This window comes from Microcebus murinus, chromosome 2 (genome assembly GCF_040939455.1).
Source record: "Microcebus murinus isolate Inina chromosome 2, M.murinus_Inina_mat1.0, whole genome shotgun sequence".
Taxonomy (NCBI): Eukaryota; Metazoa; Chordata; class Mammalia; order Primates; family Cheirogaleidae; genus Microcebus; species Microcebus murinus.
In genome coordinates, this window is record NC_134105.1 from 73,599,232 (window position 1) to 73,616,868 (window position 17,637).

The following is a 17,637-nucleotide window of genomic DNA, read 5'->3' on the forward strand; positions in this document are numbered from 1 at the left end:
CAAACAAGGAACCTTACTTTCCCCAATTGCTTTCTCCTTGGTGTGGCCCAGCGACTTGTGCCCAACTGGTGGCTACAGTCAAGTTTCGGGAACTCCAAAGGGGTTATCGAGGAATTAACCAATTTTTACTGGAATGGACAACCAGGTCTTTTAAGTTCATTTCCAGTGAAGTGACAACCCCTTGCTCTCAGAGCAGGTGACTGCTGTGCACAGAAGCTTACGCACTGTCAAGAGAACAGAGTTCAACATTCTTAATGTTATTATAACAAATTTTCTTATTTTAACAAATTCCAAGGGGTAATCAACATTCTTTCATGCTACTAGAAATCTGCTTCAAAAATGCAGCCCACTGGCCAGGGCTTAGAACCTTTATTAAAAAAGACTTTTCATTTTGTCTCAACGGGATTTTGCCTCTATTATTAACCACCTGACTACCACGAGAGTGTTGTAACAAACTTAGAGTTCCTGAGCCTACCTTTCGTCCAAAACCCCTTCTCTCTACCCCAGCTAAACAAGTCATTTCATCTAGGCGGCCCACTTTCATTTTTAGGTTTTGCTTATTTGGCTAAGATATAACTACAACATTAGGCAAAAGGCATTAGGCTCAAGAGTCAGGAAACCTGGGTTTGAGTTCTGGCTTCACCACTTGGTAGCAACATGAACTCGAGCAAATTCATTTAGCCCTCCACGAAGCACTCTGTAAAATGGCAGAAATGTCATCTTCCTCCTGGGATTACTGTGGGGTTACGTGGGTGAGTGTGAAGGCCCCTGATAAGGCCTTCTGCATATAGCACTCTCTCTGACATCGGTATCCACGTTTGCTCTGTTTCACATACGATTTTGTCTTTCATGTTTTGAGAGATGGAGTCTCACTCTGTCACCCAGGCTAGAGTGCAGTGGTACAATCATAGCTTACTGTGGCTTCAATCTCCCGGGCAGCTGGAACTACAGGCACACACCACCACACCCAGCTAATTCTTTAAAAATTATTGTAGAGATGGGGTCTTGCTATGTTGCCCAGTCTGGTCTCAAAGTTCTGGGTCCAAGTGGTTCTCCTATCTCATCCTCCCAAAGTGCTGGGATTACACGCATGAGCTACCATGCCTGGCCTGTCTCACACACACTTTAAAACAGCCCAGATCCAAACAACAGTCAGGATCATACATTCAATGAGCCACCCTTCCCTGCCATGCTATCTGTGGGGAGGAGACCACAGCTGCAGACTTGAACAGAAAGCAGCTGGATGCTGAAGACCAGAAATGTAGTGCTCACGTGTTCACCCGAGTAAAACAAGGACCCATTCACAAGAGTTGCTATTTCCTAGTAACTTATGGGGGGGGGGGGGAGTCCCGAATATGCTCAACAAAAAAGAATGATAAATTTTTTAAAAAAAAATAGGCTTTCAAAATTGAGTCACTGGATATTTATAACCTTCTGCAAGGAAACGAAATTAAAATGGTCAATCCCTTATCAAGGCCATACAGTTCCTTTCTCCAATAATTTTTCCACATAATAGGCATTAATAGTAAAAAATATATGTAAGCTGGGTACCGTGGCAGGTGCCTGTAGTTCCAGCTACTCAGGAGGCTGAGGTAGGAGGATGACTAGAGGCCAGGAGGAGTTCAAGGCTGCAGTGTGCTATGATAGTGCCAGGGAATAGCCACTGCACTCCAGCCTGGGTAGCATAGGAAGACTCCATCTCTATAAATAAATATATTTTTAAACACTTTTCCTCTGCTATTATCCAAAATGTAACTGATGTCTCAACCTCATAAACTGATACTGGCTTCAAATATTTGCAGAACAACAGGAAGGGGAAGACCCACCAGTTGACCCATCCTGCCAGCTCCTTCATTCCATCAGTTGTCACCACCCTCCCACACCCTCACCTTCTTGTCACCACTTGCTTCTTCTGACTTCTGTGTGTGGATGTCTCCTGAATCCTACACGGCAACCTCCTCCTTTATCAACATGCCACCCCCACTGCTCGCTTGGCTATCACCAGGCCTGTTTGCTCAGAAGGAAAAAAGGAAGGAGAGGACATGGGGGAGAGTGGGCCCCAGGGATCCCTCTGGTCCCTGTTGGCTCGAGCATTCCATAATTCTGTAATTCCTTGCCCTAACCACTTGATCTCAGAGAAGAAGATAACGGACCACTGTAAATCGGTCATTAACGGAAGCCACATAAAATTTACCTTCCCCCACTTTAATATATATGTTTCTTGCTATCTTGAGTTCTGTGAATGAGGTAACTGCTCCGTATTCCTTTCGGGCCCAATTCAACAGATGTTCATTTCCATGGGGGAAGTTCCTTTCTTCTGTTTTTGCTGTCAAGGAGAAGTTTCCTGATGAAAACTGGACCACAGAACCCTCAGACACCTAGAAGAAACAGAATCGCACATTCAACACGGTGCAGTCACCCAGGGCTGAATTATAACTAGAGAATATGCTTCTCAGACAACTAACAGGTATCTGTCAATCAAATCTCTCCTATTTGTTATACAGGCAGATCAGCTTTTTTCAAATGCTGATTCAATAAATAATCCCAAGCCTAGTCCTCCCAGATAAACTACTAATGTAGGATGTCCTCTGAACTTTGAAAGAACTTTGTGATGAATTACTGCATTGTGCATTGTCAGTAATCATAAGAATTATTACTGCTATTTTCCAGATATCTAAATTTTTAGCCAACCTTCCAAGTAATACATGTCAAGTCAAGGGGGAAGCCTTGGTGAGTATTACCAGGAGCTTATGATGGACTCAGGGTCAGGACAAGCAACCCCAAAGTCCTACCAGCAGCTCAACATGACTCCCAGGTCTTCCGCAGCTGCAGTGTCTGCCGACAAACTCACCACAGCAGTGAGAGTGGACATTCTCCTGAGCTCTGAGATAAGAAGAATGGCCAAAGGTTGCCGGTCTTCTACCACATTATTCCATTTCACGACAGTGAGATGAATGTGTATAAGTTTATTTTGTAAGACCCCCAAATTCCCACAGATAATGAAGTCAAGAGGCTGTTAAACTAATCCTAATAAAACTTTCAGGATGATTTATGCAAGCACCGTATTTTTGCTGGATGTATTTAGACCATCACTGACCTAGCTTATCATGGTATATATATATATAATTAACACATACTAAGGAGGAAAATCATCTTGTTCTATACTATGATCAAATTTAGTTGCTGGTAAAATTATGCATGCCCATCTTTATTGTCTAGCATTTATAAAATAAGTGATATTTATCAATGTCAAGGTAAAACCTCAAAATGTGGGCAAAAAGGCCCATAAATTTCCAAGTGGACAGAACCATAAACATCTTGTACTAAATTTCACATTAACTACTTATTCTTAGCAAAAAGCGAGCAGTTTCTGAAAGCTAGAAACAGCTAGCTTGGTCTAGCTTATAAACAGCTAGACCAAGAAGCAAGTCGAGGGCGGTGGTTTTATAAGTGGTTCTATTGCCTACAGCAGCGTTTTCAACACACACACACAACAGTATTTACCTAGCTATTGTGCCAGGCATTAATATCTTATATTCAATTATATATATACATAATTTTTCAAATGCTGGCAAAGAAGTACTTAATGGATTCCATGACGTACCTATTGCTACAGTTCCATCTTGACTGGAGACTAGAATCACCTGAAAAGCTTCCAAATATCCTGTTGCCCAGGCCATGCTCCAGACCAATTAGAACCTCCAGGGTGAGGCCCAGGCATCGGAATTGTCTTAAGTTCATGGGTGATTCCAATAGCCACATTTGAGAAATGCTACCTTAAAGGGCACTGAGTGATCCACAGGCTGAAGAGCACTGTTACAGGACAGGCCCAGTGTGGACACCCACAGCCTCCTCTACGCCAGGGGCCCTTCACCTGGGTGATTTTTTTTCTCCAGGAGATATGTGGCAAAGTCTAGAAGCATTTTTGGCTATCACAGCTGGGAGGGAGGTGCTACTACCATCTACTGAGTAGAGGCCAGGGATGCCGCTAAACAGCCTACAGTGCACAGGACAGCTCCACAACAGTCACTCACGATGTCAACAGGGCAGAAACTGAGAAATCCTGTCATCCCTTTTGACTGACTGACTGTTACCACCACTCAAACCTCTACTGGATCCCCAGTTTGAATCCCCCAATTGACAGCCCTTTCTGTGCTAGAAATTATGTGGTCTAGCACTTACTAAAGAACGAGCACAGCGCGGGAAGCTCTGAGGTGATCGGTCGCTCATAAGCAGGGCGGACGCCGCAGCCGCTCGCAAGAGGCACGGCTTATGGCACACGCGTCTGCTGCGCACCAGGCATGGTGAGGTGCCATCCAGTGTGGTGATTTCCAAATGCCCTGATGCCAGTCATGGGCAAAACCAGTGCGGAACATTTAGCTTTGACCTCATTTTGAGGTCACCTGCATATGAAAAAGCGCCTGAGGTATTTTTCTGCCAAACGATAAGCTGCCCACCTGTGTGGAAACCCGCTGAGGCTTAGCCACTCGCCAACGCTGAACTCCTAACAGTGTTCATCGGCGTTCTGACTTGAGCACTGTAGTAAAATCTTTTCACTGAGAAGCACTTATACTAAAAAGGCATTTTTATCAGGCCTGTCTCACACACACACACACGCACAAAACCACAACAATCCACAGTAGTCCAGAGGCCCCTGTCCCACCGCCAGCACAGCCTGAGCGTTTCGGCAAGTGTCCCTGGATATCTACTTTTCGGTCATGTTACAGCTATAAACTACAATTGGGGTTTAAATATGTTATCCATAGAGCACAGTTTTTTTTTCAGAGTGGAAAGTTGAGACATATCACACTGGTGCATTCCCGAGGCAAGAAAGCAAAGAGTGTAAATAAGAGAAGCAATCGGGAGCAACTTTGGAATATATCTTGAAGTAATTAAAAAGTGATGCCGTGATGCAGCTGATTCTTCCAAAAGGAATGACTCCTGCCGATGCCTTCTCACACCGGCCGGCCGCCGTCGTCTTCCGAGCCAGCAGCAATAAGCTTCATACACTCAGGGCTGAGGAATTTGGCAATGGAGTTCACTGCCACTCCTCAGGCGCATTCCAAGAAGAAGAAAGCAAGGCTGCCAGGGGCAGTGAGGTGTCCCTGACTGCAGGTCAGTGGAAATTTCCTGCTTCAGCAAGGGGTGAGCTAGCATCCTCTCCCGACCGCCAGCTCGCCTGGCTGTGACAAAGCTGGAGCTGACACAGGCCTCCCCCGATCCCCAGGACCTCTAGCAGGTATTGTTCAGATGTTATTTCCATCTGATCCTCAGGACCCTGAGGTAGGCTACTGTGATCTCCACAGGAGTGAGGCAGAAACCCCAGAGAGGACAATGGCCTCCACAAGGTCAGAGAATCAGCCCCAGGGCCAGACCAGAACATGAGACTTCTGACTCCTGGTCACAGCTGGCCTCTGTGTGAACCCTTCCAGAAAGAAGACCTCACTGGCTCCCAAGACAGATGATTTCAGTTCTTTCTTTCTATCTGTAAGATTCACCTTTTATTCACTAGTCTTAGCCATGCCTACCAGACCAAAGAATTCCTTTCTCTTTCTTCCATGGGAGGAGACTTCATTTAATGATGCCATCTGACCTTGATCACCTGTTCACTTCTTCAAGGCGACATTCAACTCCTTCTTCAACTCCTTCCCAGACACTATGGTTGTCAGAGCTTCACCAGCGTAGTCTCCATAACATAGTGCTGGGACAAGATTCAGGGTCTCCAGGTGTGGACTAAACAACTAAGTTTTATATGCATGGCCTCTACATTTTCATCTATATCCCTAAGAAATTGAACAAGACGAGGCTGAAATCTGTGATTCACAGGTACACTTCCACGTTAACCTGAGCATATTAACAGTCTTCGCTGGGGTCCCAAGTTGCTCAACCAACTACAAAGCGACCCCACAGAACTGTCCTCATATTTGTAAGGGCATCATGCTAGAACCTGCCAAGAGTCCTGATGCAAGAAAGTCATGATACATCTATGTCATTCCTCTATTCTACCAGTCAATGTTCCAGACCCTGCTTTAACTTCATGATGTAGCATCCTTATGAGAGTCTGGCTTGGGTTAAAATTTATGTAAGAACATAAGATACAGAGAGAATAGCAAAACACATAAGTAATAGAGGAAAAATAATTTTCTAATGTGAGGAGTTGCAATCATTATTGCAAGGAAAATAACTACTTGAATGTATAAGAAAAAAACAACTTATTTTTCTTTATACTCACACCACTTTTAATAGTTCACTTCTGAGAACAGATGTGTGGTGTTTTTTTCCATACCAACCAATTCTCCAACTCACTGGATACCAACTAGTATCATGTATTTCAATTAAATTCTGATACTATCTACCTGGAGATAGCATCAGATCACATAGGCTAGGACTCAGTCCCCCAAGCCTGCCCCCACCAGTTGAAAATCCAAGTGCTTCTACTGATTGGCTATAAATAAAAAACCCTGAGGTTCAATTATTTGCTAGAATGGCTCACAGAATTCAAGGAGATACTTTACTTACATTTACCCTTTCTTGTTTGCTTGTTTGTTTTTAGAGACAGAGTCTCACTCTGTTGCCCAGTGCTACACACCATCACAGTTCACTGCAGCCTCAATCTGGGCTCAAGTGATCCTTCTGCCTCAGCCTCCCAAGTAACTGGGAATACAGGTGCACTCCACCACACCCAGCTAATTTTTTAAAACATTTTTTTAGAGAGATGGGGGTCTCCCTACATTGCCCAGGCTGGTCTCAAACCCCTAGGCTCAAGTAATCCTCCCACCTCAGCCTCCCAAAATGCTGGGATTATAGGTGTGAACTAATGCACTCAGCTCATTTACCCATTTATTAGAAAGGATACAACTCGGGAACAACAGCCAGGTGGAAGAGATGCACAGGGCATGGTATGGGAGGAATGGCAAGGAGCTTCCATGCCCTCTGCAGGAACACCACCCTCCCAGCACCTCCACTGTTCACCAACCTGGGCACCCTCCAAATCCTGCCAGGTAGGTCAGGGATTCTGACAGAAGCTCCATTTCATAAGTCTGATTGATTAAATCAATCTCCAGCCTCTCTCTCTTCCCCTTCTCCAGGGGCGTGGGCTGAAAGCTCCAACCCTCTAATCACAAGGTTGCTTGCCCTGGCAACCAGCCCCCACCCAGAGGCTACCCAGGAGCCCCCAGCCACCAGTCATGTCATTAGCACACAAAAAGGCACTCAGCACTTGAGAGGTTGCCTTACCAGGGTTTTAGGAGCTGTATGCCAGAAGAGGCACAGACCAAACACATAGTTCTCAATATGTCCCAATTTGTAAATGTGAAATCATATATTTTACATATATATTAAAAGTACATATATAGGGAGAGGGAAAGAGAGAACGTGAGCACACACATGCAAAATTTTATATTTGGATAAAATAGTAGAAACTTCCCCATCCTTCACCTTATTCATGGGTCCTTGCCACAATACTACCCCATTTCTGGTCCTTAAGTCTTAACCAAACTGTTACAGCCACCTCCTACCCTCCTGTTTCCTCTATCCCTCCTCCATACTGTCCCCTGGGCAATCTTTCTAAAAAGTAAACACACAGAGACGCAGAACAGCATTCAACAACATCTTAACGCACCTGCCACCCTCCCCCGCCCTCCAGTCCACACTACTCCCAGAGGCACCGACAACCACCGGCAGCTGCAGAGCACACCGCGCCTCCGCACAGTCCTGGGCCGTTTATGTCCCGCACCCCTGCCTGGGCTGCTCTGCCCACCTGGCTCCCAAGGAGAGCTAGCTGCCCCGTCCTCCCGCAAGTATCACCTTCTCTGTGAGGCCGCCCAGGCTCCCTTCTCTCCTCACAATGAGTTGCCCTCATGTCTCGTACGTCCCTCTAGTCCGTCCCCTCTCTCTCATGAGCTGCGACTGTTTTTCAGCATATCCGGCACCTTCACTTGACACAGAACAACACCTTGAGGGCCAGGGGGACACACATTCATCCCGACTCTCTTGGGCCTGGCACAGTGCTGGGCACAAAACAAGGACTCAATAATTGCTGGTTATTGTCCAAGTTCAAAAGCAAGCGGTGAAAAAAAAAAATAATTACTGGTTGAATGAAAGCTCAAAGTTGTTACTTACAGGAAAAGATATGCTATAATTTCTTCATTCCCGTTACCTAAACTCCTTGCTTCCCTCACTGCCCAGGAAATGAGCTTTTGGCCAGGCTGTAAAGCTAATGACTTGATTTTTCACCTAATAACTCCACCTAAAAACCAATTATTAAGGCACATTTAGTTATTGCGTGTCTCCCCCCACCATCCACTGAACTTTCCTCCCGCTGACTAATTAAAACCTAATCCTCTGACATTCGCTGACATGACAAATGTCTTCCTGTGGGAATGAACAGAGCTCCAAGAGCTCCGATTCTTAGCAAGGGTTTGTTGAAGGGGCAACCATGAAGCACTTTAGGGTCTAACAGATCCTGGGATGCTAAGACAGACACACACTGGCTCATCTCTTCTCTCTACTTGAACCTTGCACAACATTTTTATTTTAAGTTCTGGTTATGCTACTAGACTTTTTTAAAGAGCAGAACATTACTCTATCTGCCAATGCTGGGAGTTTTATTACAAGAACTTACGGCTAGGCAACCAGAGCCAAGTTTATTATTTTTTCTGGATCAGATTCAACAACCTCATCCAAAAGTGCATGAAAAAAGCAAAAGAGGCAACCAGCCCTTTTGTTTCCACACCTGTGCTTAAGCTTTAACTCTTAAAGTCCTAGGCAGAGCCACGGAAGCCTCAAGGTTGGTCTCCCCAGCCAGAGTGAAGCACACGAGCCCCGGCTAATGGGTGCAGACATCATTTTCCTGGAACTGTGCTTCTTCGTTTTGGCACTTATCTCAGCACATCAGCTGACCCAGAGGCCTGTCGGGCTGCACCACAGCCTCTCTCTGCACCTCCCCCTGGTCGGTCTAGTCTTCAGTGGGGAGAAACAGTGGAGCTTTGCTGTGGACACTGCCACCCTGTAAGGCCTCATCCCTAAGTCCCATCCCTATCCTCCCACCTCAGAAAGAATGCTCCCAGATGAAAGGTGCTGAGGAAAATTCAGGGCACACGAGATCACAGGTGGCAACTGAGTTTCATCTGAAGTTTCACTGTACCTCCTCCAAGTCTACTCAAATCTTACCTTCTAAGTGGGACCTATGTACAATTACAACCCCACCACCCAGCCCCCACTCTAGCAATCCTGGTTCCCCCAAACCTACTTCCCATTTCTACTGCACCTGTTATCTGCTAAAATAGCAATATAATAAGCTTACTTATTATGCTTATTGCCCATGTCCTTCCACTAGAATGTAAGCTCCTTCAGGCTAGGATCTTAGTCCACTTTGTCTATGGGTCTATCTCAAACACTTAGAATGGTATTGGGTACAAAAAAGACAATCACTGAGTATATGTTTAACGAATACAATGACTCTTGAAGTCCAATTAGTAGGCAGTGCCCACCTAAAGTTCTGTGCAAAGGAGGACTCTGAGGTCATATTCAGAGGAATAGAGAAATGGGAACGAGTGCCCCGATCATGTGTCAGCAGGAGCCCAGGGAAGGCCATCCTTGCTCTACAGCCATGCGGTCCAGTACCCTAACCACTGGCCACGTGGTTTTCATTGATTGATTACATGTTTAAGTGATATTATTTTGTAAATAAATGGGACTTACATAAGGTAAAAAAAAGTTTCTGTATAGCAAAAGAAATAACCAACAGAGCAAACAGACAACCTACAGAATGGGAGAAAATATTCACAAACTACACATCCAACAAAGGATCAATAAAATACACAGGGAACTCAAACAAATCAGCAAGGAAAAAAACAAACCACTCCATCAAAAAGTGGGCAAAAGACATGAACAGACATTTCTCAAAAGAAGATATACAAATGGCCAATAAACATATGAAAAAATGCTCTACATCACTAATCACAAGGGAAATACAAATTAAAACCACAATGAGATACCACCTTACCCCTGAAAGAATGGCCATGATTAAAAATTCAAAAAACAACAGATGTTGGTGTGGATGTGTTCAAAAAGGAATGCTTATACTCTGTTAGTGGGAATGTAAATTAATACAACCTCTACGGAAAACAGTATGGAGATTCCTCAAAGAACTAAAAGTAGACCTACTACTCGATCTAGCAATCCCACTGCTGGGTGTCTACTCAAAGGAAAAGAAGCCATTATATCAGAAAGACACCTGCACTTGTATGTCTATCACAGCACAATTTATAATTACAAAGATGTGGAATCATCCTACGTGCCCATCAACTGACCTGTGGAGGAAGAAAATGTGATACATACAACACACACACCCCAAAGATAAAAAGTGATAAAAAGGAATGAAATAGTGTCTTTTGTAGCAACTTGGATGGAACTGGAAACCATCCTCCTAAGTGAAGTATTTCAGGAACAGAAAAACAAATACCACATGTACTCATTTATAAGTGGGAGCTAAATGATGGGTATGCACGGTCAAACAGAGTGATATACGAACTCTGGAGACTCAGAAGTGTGGAGGGTGGGAGAGGAGTGGGGAGGGACCCAAAACTACCTATCAGGTACAACGTAGACTATTTGGTTGATGGGTACACTAAGAGTCCTGCTTTTACCACTACATAATTCATCCATGTACCAAAAATCCATTTGCACCCTCTAAATCTATTGAAATAAAAAAAGAATATTTTTGTCACCTAAAAAAGTGGTATTATTTTGGATCTATTGGGTTAAAAATGTCATTAAAATTAATTTCACTTATTTATTTCACTTTTTAAAATACACTAATAGAAGACTTAAAAGTACATTTGTGGTTTGCATTATATTTCTACTAGACAGGGCTGTTCTACACCCTCCCTCAATGACCCTAAGAAAGGAACATGTTCATGAACTGATAATGTCCATCCATCCATCCGTTTCTTGGTCTGGGCTCAACACAAATCAATGTCAAGAAAACATCTCTTCATCCCTGTAAGGTCTGAGGGGAAAAAAAAAAGAAAGAAAGAAAGAAAAGAAAAGATCTCAAGAAAAGAAAAGATCTTCCCAAACTGGGATCCTCAAGACAGGTGCATCACAGACAGAAGGTATTTTACATGCAGATTCCAGGACAGTGGGGGGTGGGGAACATAAGGTCTCAGAAACTACATTATAATCCTCCCTCCACCTCCTGTGATCCAATGCATACTTAAGGAACACTGCTCTAGGCACAGATACGATATTATTTAAACTCTAAATAATTTCATAAAGCTTGAATGGGACTGCTTGAAGAATAAGCAAGAATCTCCTCCCAGCACTGGTGAGGAAAAGCCTCGAGGGAGGGAGTAAAGCCAAGTCATGGATGGAGTCATCTCCTTGCACATCTGAAAAGAAAAAAAGGGGCCTTGTGAAACAAGAGAAGCCATAGCTCCCCAATGATAAAGAAAAGCCTGTTGAGATCTCAGAGGGAAATCTGTTCCAGGAATCTCACACGCATGCACACATGAGCATGTACACACACACACACACACACACACACGCATGCACACACACCCAGAGCTCAGCTGTGGTCCATTTGGAACTTGAGCTATCGGTTGGGTGTGTGCCTGCAGTTCAGGTTACAGGCCCTGGGGGCTACTCTAGCTCGCACACCCAACTGCCCACATGGCCATGGCTTTGGCATCGGTGGAAGTTCAACACTTGCACAATCAGGAGCAGCTCCTCCCCGTCTTCTGTCTTGCCCTACACCCAACTTTTAGTTTTCACCTTCCCTTTTCCTGACTTCTGCACAAACAAATCTCTTCTTGGAGTTATCTGCTTAGGCAATAAGGAAATAGAAAAAGGAAAACAAATAAAGCAAAGAAAACCTGAAGCAGAAACACCTGCCATGCTAAGAATTTTATAGCTCAATTCCAGGTGGGGAAAAAAAGACACAGTAAAGAAGATAGGTATTTCTCTAGAATCTATGTCTAGGTTTAAGTAGGATCTACAGATTGGCCCTAGGACTCATAACAACCCCCACACAGAAAGGCATTACGGAGCTTACGCTTTCATATATTTTGTGCACACGAAGTACAGCAAAAACAAACTTACTGGAACATTACAGAAATATTTACCTTCCAAATGAGAATTGAACCCTGCATTCTGAAAGAAGAAAATCACACGTTCTTTCTACTCAATTCCTGGGAGGACTGTACTTGCCTATTTCCTCTGAAGGCACATGATGTGAAATGTGATTCGAAACATGTTTTCTATTAACATATATCATGACTCAATGTTGTTTTTAAAAAAAGGTTTATTTCAAAGAAATAATAACTTCCATGCCCATGAACCTACATTCATAATTTGCAAAGCTACATATTCATGAGCCATGTGATTATGGTATCTGACAATCAGGCATTGAAGAAACACAAATCCGTGTAACCATTTAAAAATTCCTGAGTGATTTTATTTTGTATCCCAAACCAGATTGCTTTCTTCCAATAAAATGACTTAAAACATATTCAACTATTAATTTTTCTCAAAACTTTCATGATGATCATCCTGTTTTTAATTTTTATTTTTGCTGAAATATAAAAAACTAAAGGACTGAAACAGCCGTGTGTTCTTAACGCCCTACATGTTTACACATGTCCAAAAGGAAAGCTTTGAGATGCTGCTCTCCAAATACAAACATGCACGAACTTGAACATGAGCTAAGACAAAAGCAATACTCTAATCTCCCATGGAAACTTTACAAGAACAACAGTATATGTGAGTATATATACACACAAAGAGAAGCAAAAGATCTCGCTCCATCTGAAAAATGAACTCAGTCCCCACAGGTTACCAAATTAATGAAGTGTGAGCTGCTTTGTAATGCAATTTTCCAAAGTAGAGTCCCAGGCCACACAGGGATACTCCTCAGCTTTACAAAATAATATCCCCAGACTCCTAACTTGACCCTTTCTTGTTTTCCAATGTTAGCATGACGTTAAGAGGAGCTTGCTCCAAAATTCAAAGTGCATTTTGATCTAAAGTGCATTTCCATCTAAAGGGTGATTTTTAGGAAAAAATAAAATGTTGGCATCATTGCTATTACTTGCCACATTCCTTGCTCTATTTTTGCCCTCCATATGTGTTCCCGGGGAACCTCTCACTAGGAAGGACTTTTTTATTTTATTTTTTTCTCTTTTAAGTTACATCCAATCTGCCAAGCAAGGTTCAAGGGGACAAAGTAAAGTATTACATACGCCTGGCTCCCAATAGGTTCCTAGAGTTCTCTTTATAGAGTTCTTCTTCATCAAAGCTGATAATCTCAGCTCCATTTTATGGATAAGGAAATTGAGGCTCAAAGAAGCTAAAGGACCTGCCCAAGCCACAGAGCTGGTAGATAGCAGGGTTGACAACGGAACCAGACCTGTGTCTCACTCTAGAGCTCTTTTTAGTCCTGTACCAGGGAGTCAGCCCCCAAACCCAGAATTAGTAGTGTAGGGGAGATAGGAGCCTCCCCAGGCCCTGCATTAATAGAACGCTGGCAGATGTTTTTTTTTTTTTTTTTTTTTTTTTTTTTTTTTTTGAGACAGAGTCTCGCTTTGTTGTCCAGGCTAGAGTGAGTGCCGTGGCGTCAGCCTAGCTCACAGCAACCTCAAACTCCTGGGCTTGAGTGATCCTTCTGCCTCAGCCTCCCGAGTAGCTGGGACTACAGGCATGCGCCACCATGCCCGGCTAATTTTTTATATATATATCAGTTGGCCAATTAATTTCTTTCTATTTATAGTAGAGACGGGGTCTCGCTCTTGCTCAGGCTGGTTTTGAACTCCTGACCTTGAGCAATCCGCCCGCCTCGGCCTCCCAAGAGCTAGGATTACAGGCGTGAGCCACAGCGCCCGGCCTGCTGGCAGATGTTAATCATAAAAGCTGCACACTTACTAAGCACACATTTGATAGATTCTGACTCCTCACATCTGACAACGAAAAAAACTGGGGCTCTGAGCAATTAGGTAAAGCACAGGATGACGTAGTTTTAGCAGAGGATGAGCGCAGATCCAAACTGTTCGCTGGACTCTGAAACTATGCTCGTTCCACTATGGGAGGGTAGACACTGAATGTGCTCGGAAAGGTCACCTCCCTTTGGTGAGGGAACCAACCAGCTCACAGGTCAGCAAGGACCTGGGTAACCTGAGCCAAGCTTTCCACCAAGACTGAGTAGGCAAATGTGAAGGAACAGGCCCAGGCTCTGAAGAGAGTGCAAAAGCAAGGCGGTGGTGAGACTGTCCTTCTCTGCCTTTTGCAGAGATTCTCCCTGAGTTGTTTTCTTCTCTGTCCCCTCTGTCCCCTCTTCCCCAGCAGCCTGAGGAGCTGCGAAGGGGAAAGTGAATAGAAGGGCAGACAGAAATAGGATTGACTAGTACAGAAACAACACAATGGCTTGGCTAGAAGGCAAGTTATAGTAAACAACAACAAATTGACCAGGGAGCTTAAAATGGTTGAATAGAGACTATAGTGGACATAGTATGGCAAGAATATCAAGCTGATCAACTTAAGATGCAAATACTTCCGTGCTGGTCAGTTGCATATGTCAACTTGATGGGGCTATCATCCCCAGTTATTCAATCAAACACCCGTCTACATGCTGCTGTGCAGGTATCTTGTAGATGTAATTAAAGCTCGTAATCAGGTGGCTCTAAGGAAGGGAGATTGTATTAGATAACTTGGGTGGGCCCGATTCAATCAACTGAGAGCCCTTAAGAGTAAGAAGAAACTCCACCTGCAGACAGCAGCTTCCATGCACGTCCGACGGTACCAGCCACCCTTCCTGAAGACCTCCCTGTGTATTTCTGACTTGCCGTGCCTGTCCCCACATGACAGAAGCCAATTACAACTCCTTGTAGTGAATCTCTTCATATATATCCCCTGCTGTTTCTGTTTCTCTGGATAAACCCTGACTGATATAGCTCCTGTGAACGGCTGATACAAGCCCCAGGAGACATGGAGCTGCGTATTCTGGCCCAGCAACCACAGATCTAAGAATAGTTTGGAAACAAAGAGGTTCTAAAGGACATTTCCTTGGGAGGCAGGAATGGAGAGTGAGGCCTCCAGGTCAAAACGACTGGTTGGACCCCCTTGAGCTTCCTAAAATTGGCTTTCAAGCAAAGGCAGGGCCCTCTTAGCAGACTACAATGTTGTGCACTCCCCTATTTTCCAGTCTACATTTAAAAATCTCTGAAGATGACGCAGGTGGTCTCCTATGCCAAAGCTAAGAAAGCGGAACTGAACACATCTAGCATTGATGAAGAAATGATGCCCAGAGGGCTAAGGACAGATGCAGATATTAAGCAAGGCATCCTGGTGGAGCTGATCCAGAGATGGTTCAACCAGGAGCCCAGAGGGAAAACATTCTTGGGAAACGGATCAAGAAACAGTTTTAAAATCCTTATCCAAGTGAAATATTGGCATGACCTAGATCCCAGTACTGAAACAAGTCATTCATAACACACTGCTGAACCAAGACCTTTGCTCACCTGATCTGATGCCCTGATTTGGCTGTAAGGATTCAATTCTGAAGCCCTGTACCTGGGACAGTCATTAGTGGCTCCAGACCAGAGACCAGAGTTTCATGCCCTCGAATCAGCAGTGTGACTCCAATGAGGTCCCCATTTTCCATTCTGGAAAGTATTATTAGTGCTAATATTTATTGCACACTTACTATGTGCTAGACATTATACTAAGCACTTTATATAGGTTATAGCCACCATTTACTAACTGTGTAACCATACATGTGTTAACCTCTTTCTCTCAGTTTCCTCATAAAATGAAGATAATAATAGTAACTACTTCACAGGCTTATTGTGAAGATTAAATAAGGTCCTTTATGTTAGGGTTCAGAAGGATGCCTGGCACACCCTATACATGCTAGCTGAATACGCACACACATGTATATGTATCCTCACAATAGGCCATGAGAGTTGGCTCACAGATCTGGAGGTTGACAGGCCATGATTCATTCCTCATGTGGCAGGACCACAGCCTTCTTGTCCAAACTTCTGGAAAAGGATATGAAAACTCTGTTTTCAAGGGTTGGGGCAGTTTGGGTTCCAAACAGCAGCTCTAAACCACCCTGCAGCCCATATCACACCCAGAACTGTAGAATCTCAAGAATAGGCTCTCCTTGATAAAGATGAAAGGACTGGAGATCAAATGGGTGGTAACCTCTGTGGGCTTCTGCCAGGGGGATAGATAAGCCCCTGACTTCCAGGTACACCCTGGACCCTAGTATCACACTTCGTCATTCACCACCCAAATGCAACAGGGCAGAGACGAACCAGTGGTGACTCCTCACAGCAGCATTAAGAGCCCACATTTGCAACAAAGACCCCAGGCCTTCTAAGAAGAAGATGTTAGGAACCAAGGGCAAAAGCAGATCTTGGGATACAAAATTCCACCCTGGACACAGAAATAAGAAAGGCTAAAGGGACTCTTTCCTCCCCTGCAGAAATCAGAAGCAGCTTCCAAGCCAACGAGTCATATAATGGGGACTTGAGGTGCGAGAACCAGGCTGCCTCAAATAAACCCAACAATCTGTCCCTGGAAAGAGTGGGGCATCCTGCAGTCGCTTTCTGAGACGGGGAGTGTGACACCCATGGAGAACATCACTGTCTGCAACTACTGAGAGGACTAAGGCACAGCCAGGGGCTTTCAAGTCAGCCTCCCAGAGTCTCCCAGTAGACAGATTTTTCACCCTACTATTACATGAACATAAAATATGCTGCAACCTCCCTTTACAAAACATTTTTTTTTTTTTTTTATCAAATAGCTCTCTGGAGGTTGTCTACCACGTCAGCCAAGGGCACCAGGAGGCAACGTTGATTTGATACAATTGCCCAACACTTGGGAAGGGCAGATGCATCAGATTACCAGATAAGCCTGACAATGAAGCCTTAAAGGACGTCATGGGACTCTACATGAAGAAACATCAACCTTCCCTCCTCAGTGAAAGCAAGTTTATTTGACCTTAATTTGTTGAATGAAAGCAAAGCCTTCACAGGGCTGGGGCCCATGCCTGCACACAGACATGACACAAGTCCAGCTAGAGCCAGGAAAAGTCTACACTTGTGTGAACCCTCCCGGACAGGATGTCTTGCTCAGGAAAAATACACCCAGGCAGAGCTCGCAAGGGCCACAGGCCACTCACTCACTAACATTCACCAGCCTTTACCCAGCGAGTCAGAATAAATCCTAGGGAGTCTTTCAAAAGCCCTTTCTGGACCAGGTTTACCAGCTGAATTTGGCCTCTTTCCAATGTCCTAATTGCAATAGTGATGTTTAGGAAGAGCTCTCTCACCACAAAGGGGCCAGAAACTCGTTCCTAGGAAATATGGTAGTTGATTGACCCCAATTCATGAGAGGATCAAGCCCCTTATAATTAAGGCTCTTAAGGACAAGCCACAAAACCAACAGATGAGCAGCCTCTGGAATAAAAATGCATGGTACACACCACTTGGAATATCCCACAGGACACAATGAGTCATTCCACAAGAGACATTTAAAAAAAGAAGAACCACCACCAATCTTAAAACGTTTAGTTATTTACTCTGTCTTCAAGACAGAATTTGTTTGGGGAAAGACCTCACTGGAAAACTCAAAATG

At 44.2% G+C, this 17,637-nt stretch overlaps 1 protein-coding gene across 1 annotated transcript in view; it reads right to left on the reverse strand.

Annotated features, from left to right (window-relative positions):
* Window positions 1-17,637, reverse strand: part of TGFBR3 (transforming growth factor beta receptor 3) — a 188,211-nt gene that overhangs the window by 49,425 nt on the left and 121,149 nt on the right. Inside the window, exon 5 of the mRNA XM_012790895.2 lies at window positions 2,195-2,378. Within this exon, the coding sequence (XP_012646349.2) occupies window positions 2,195-2,378 (184 nt within the window). The remainder of the gene's footprint in view (window positions 1-2,194; window positions 2,379-17,637) is intronic.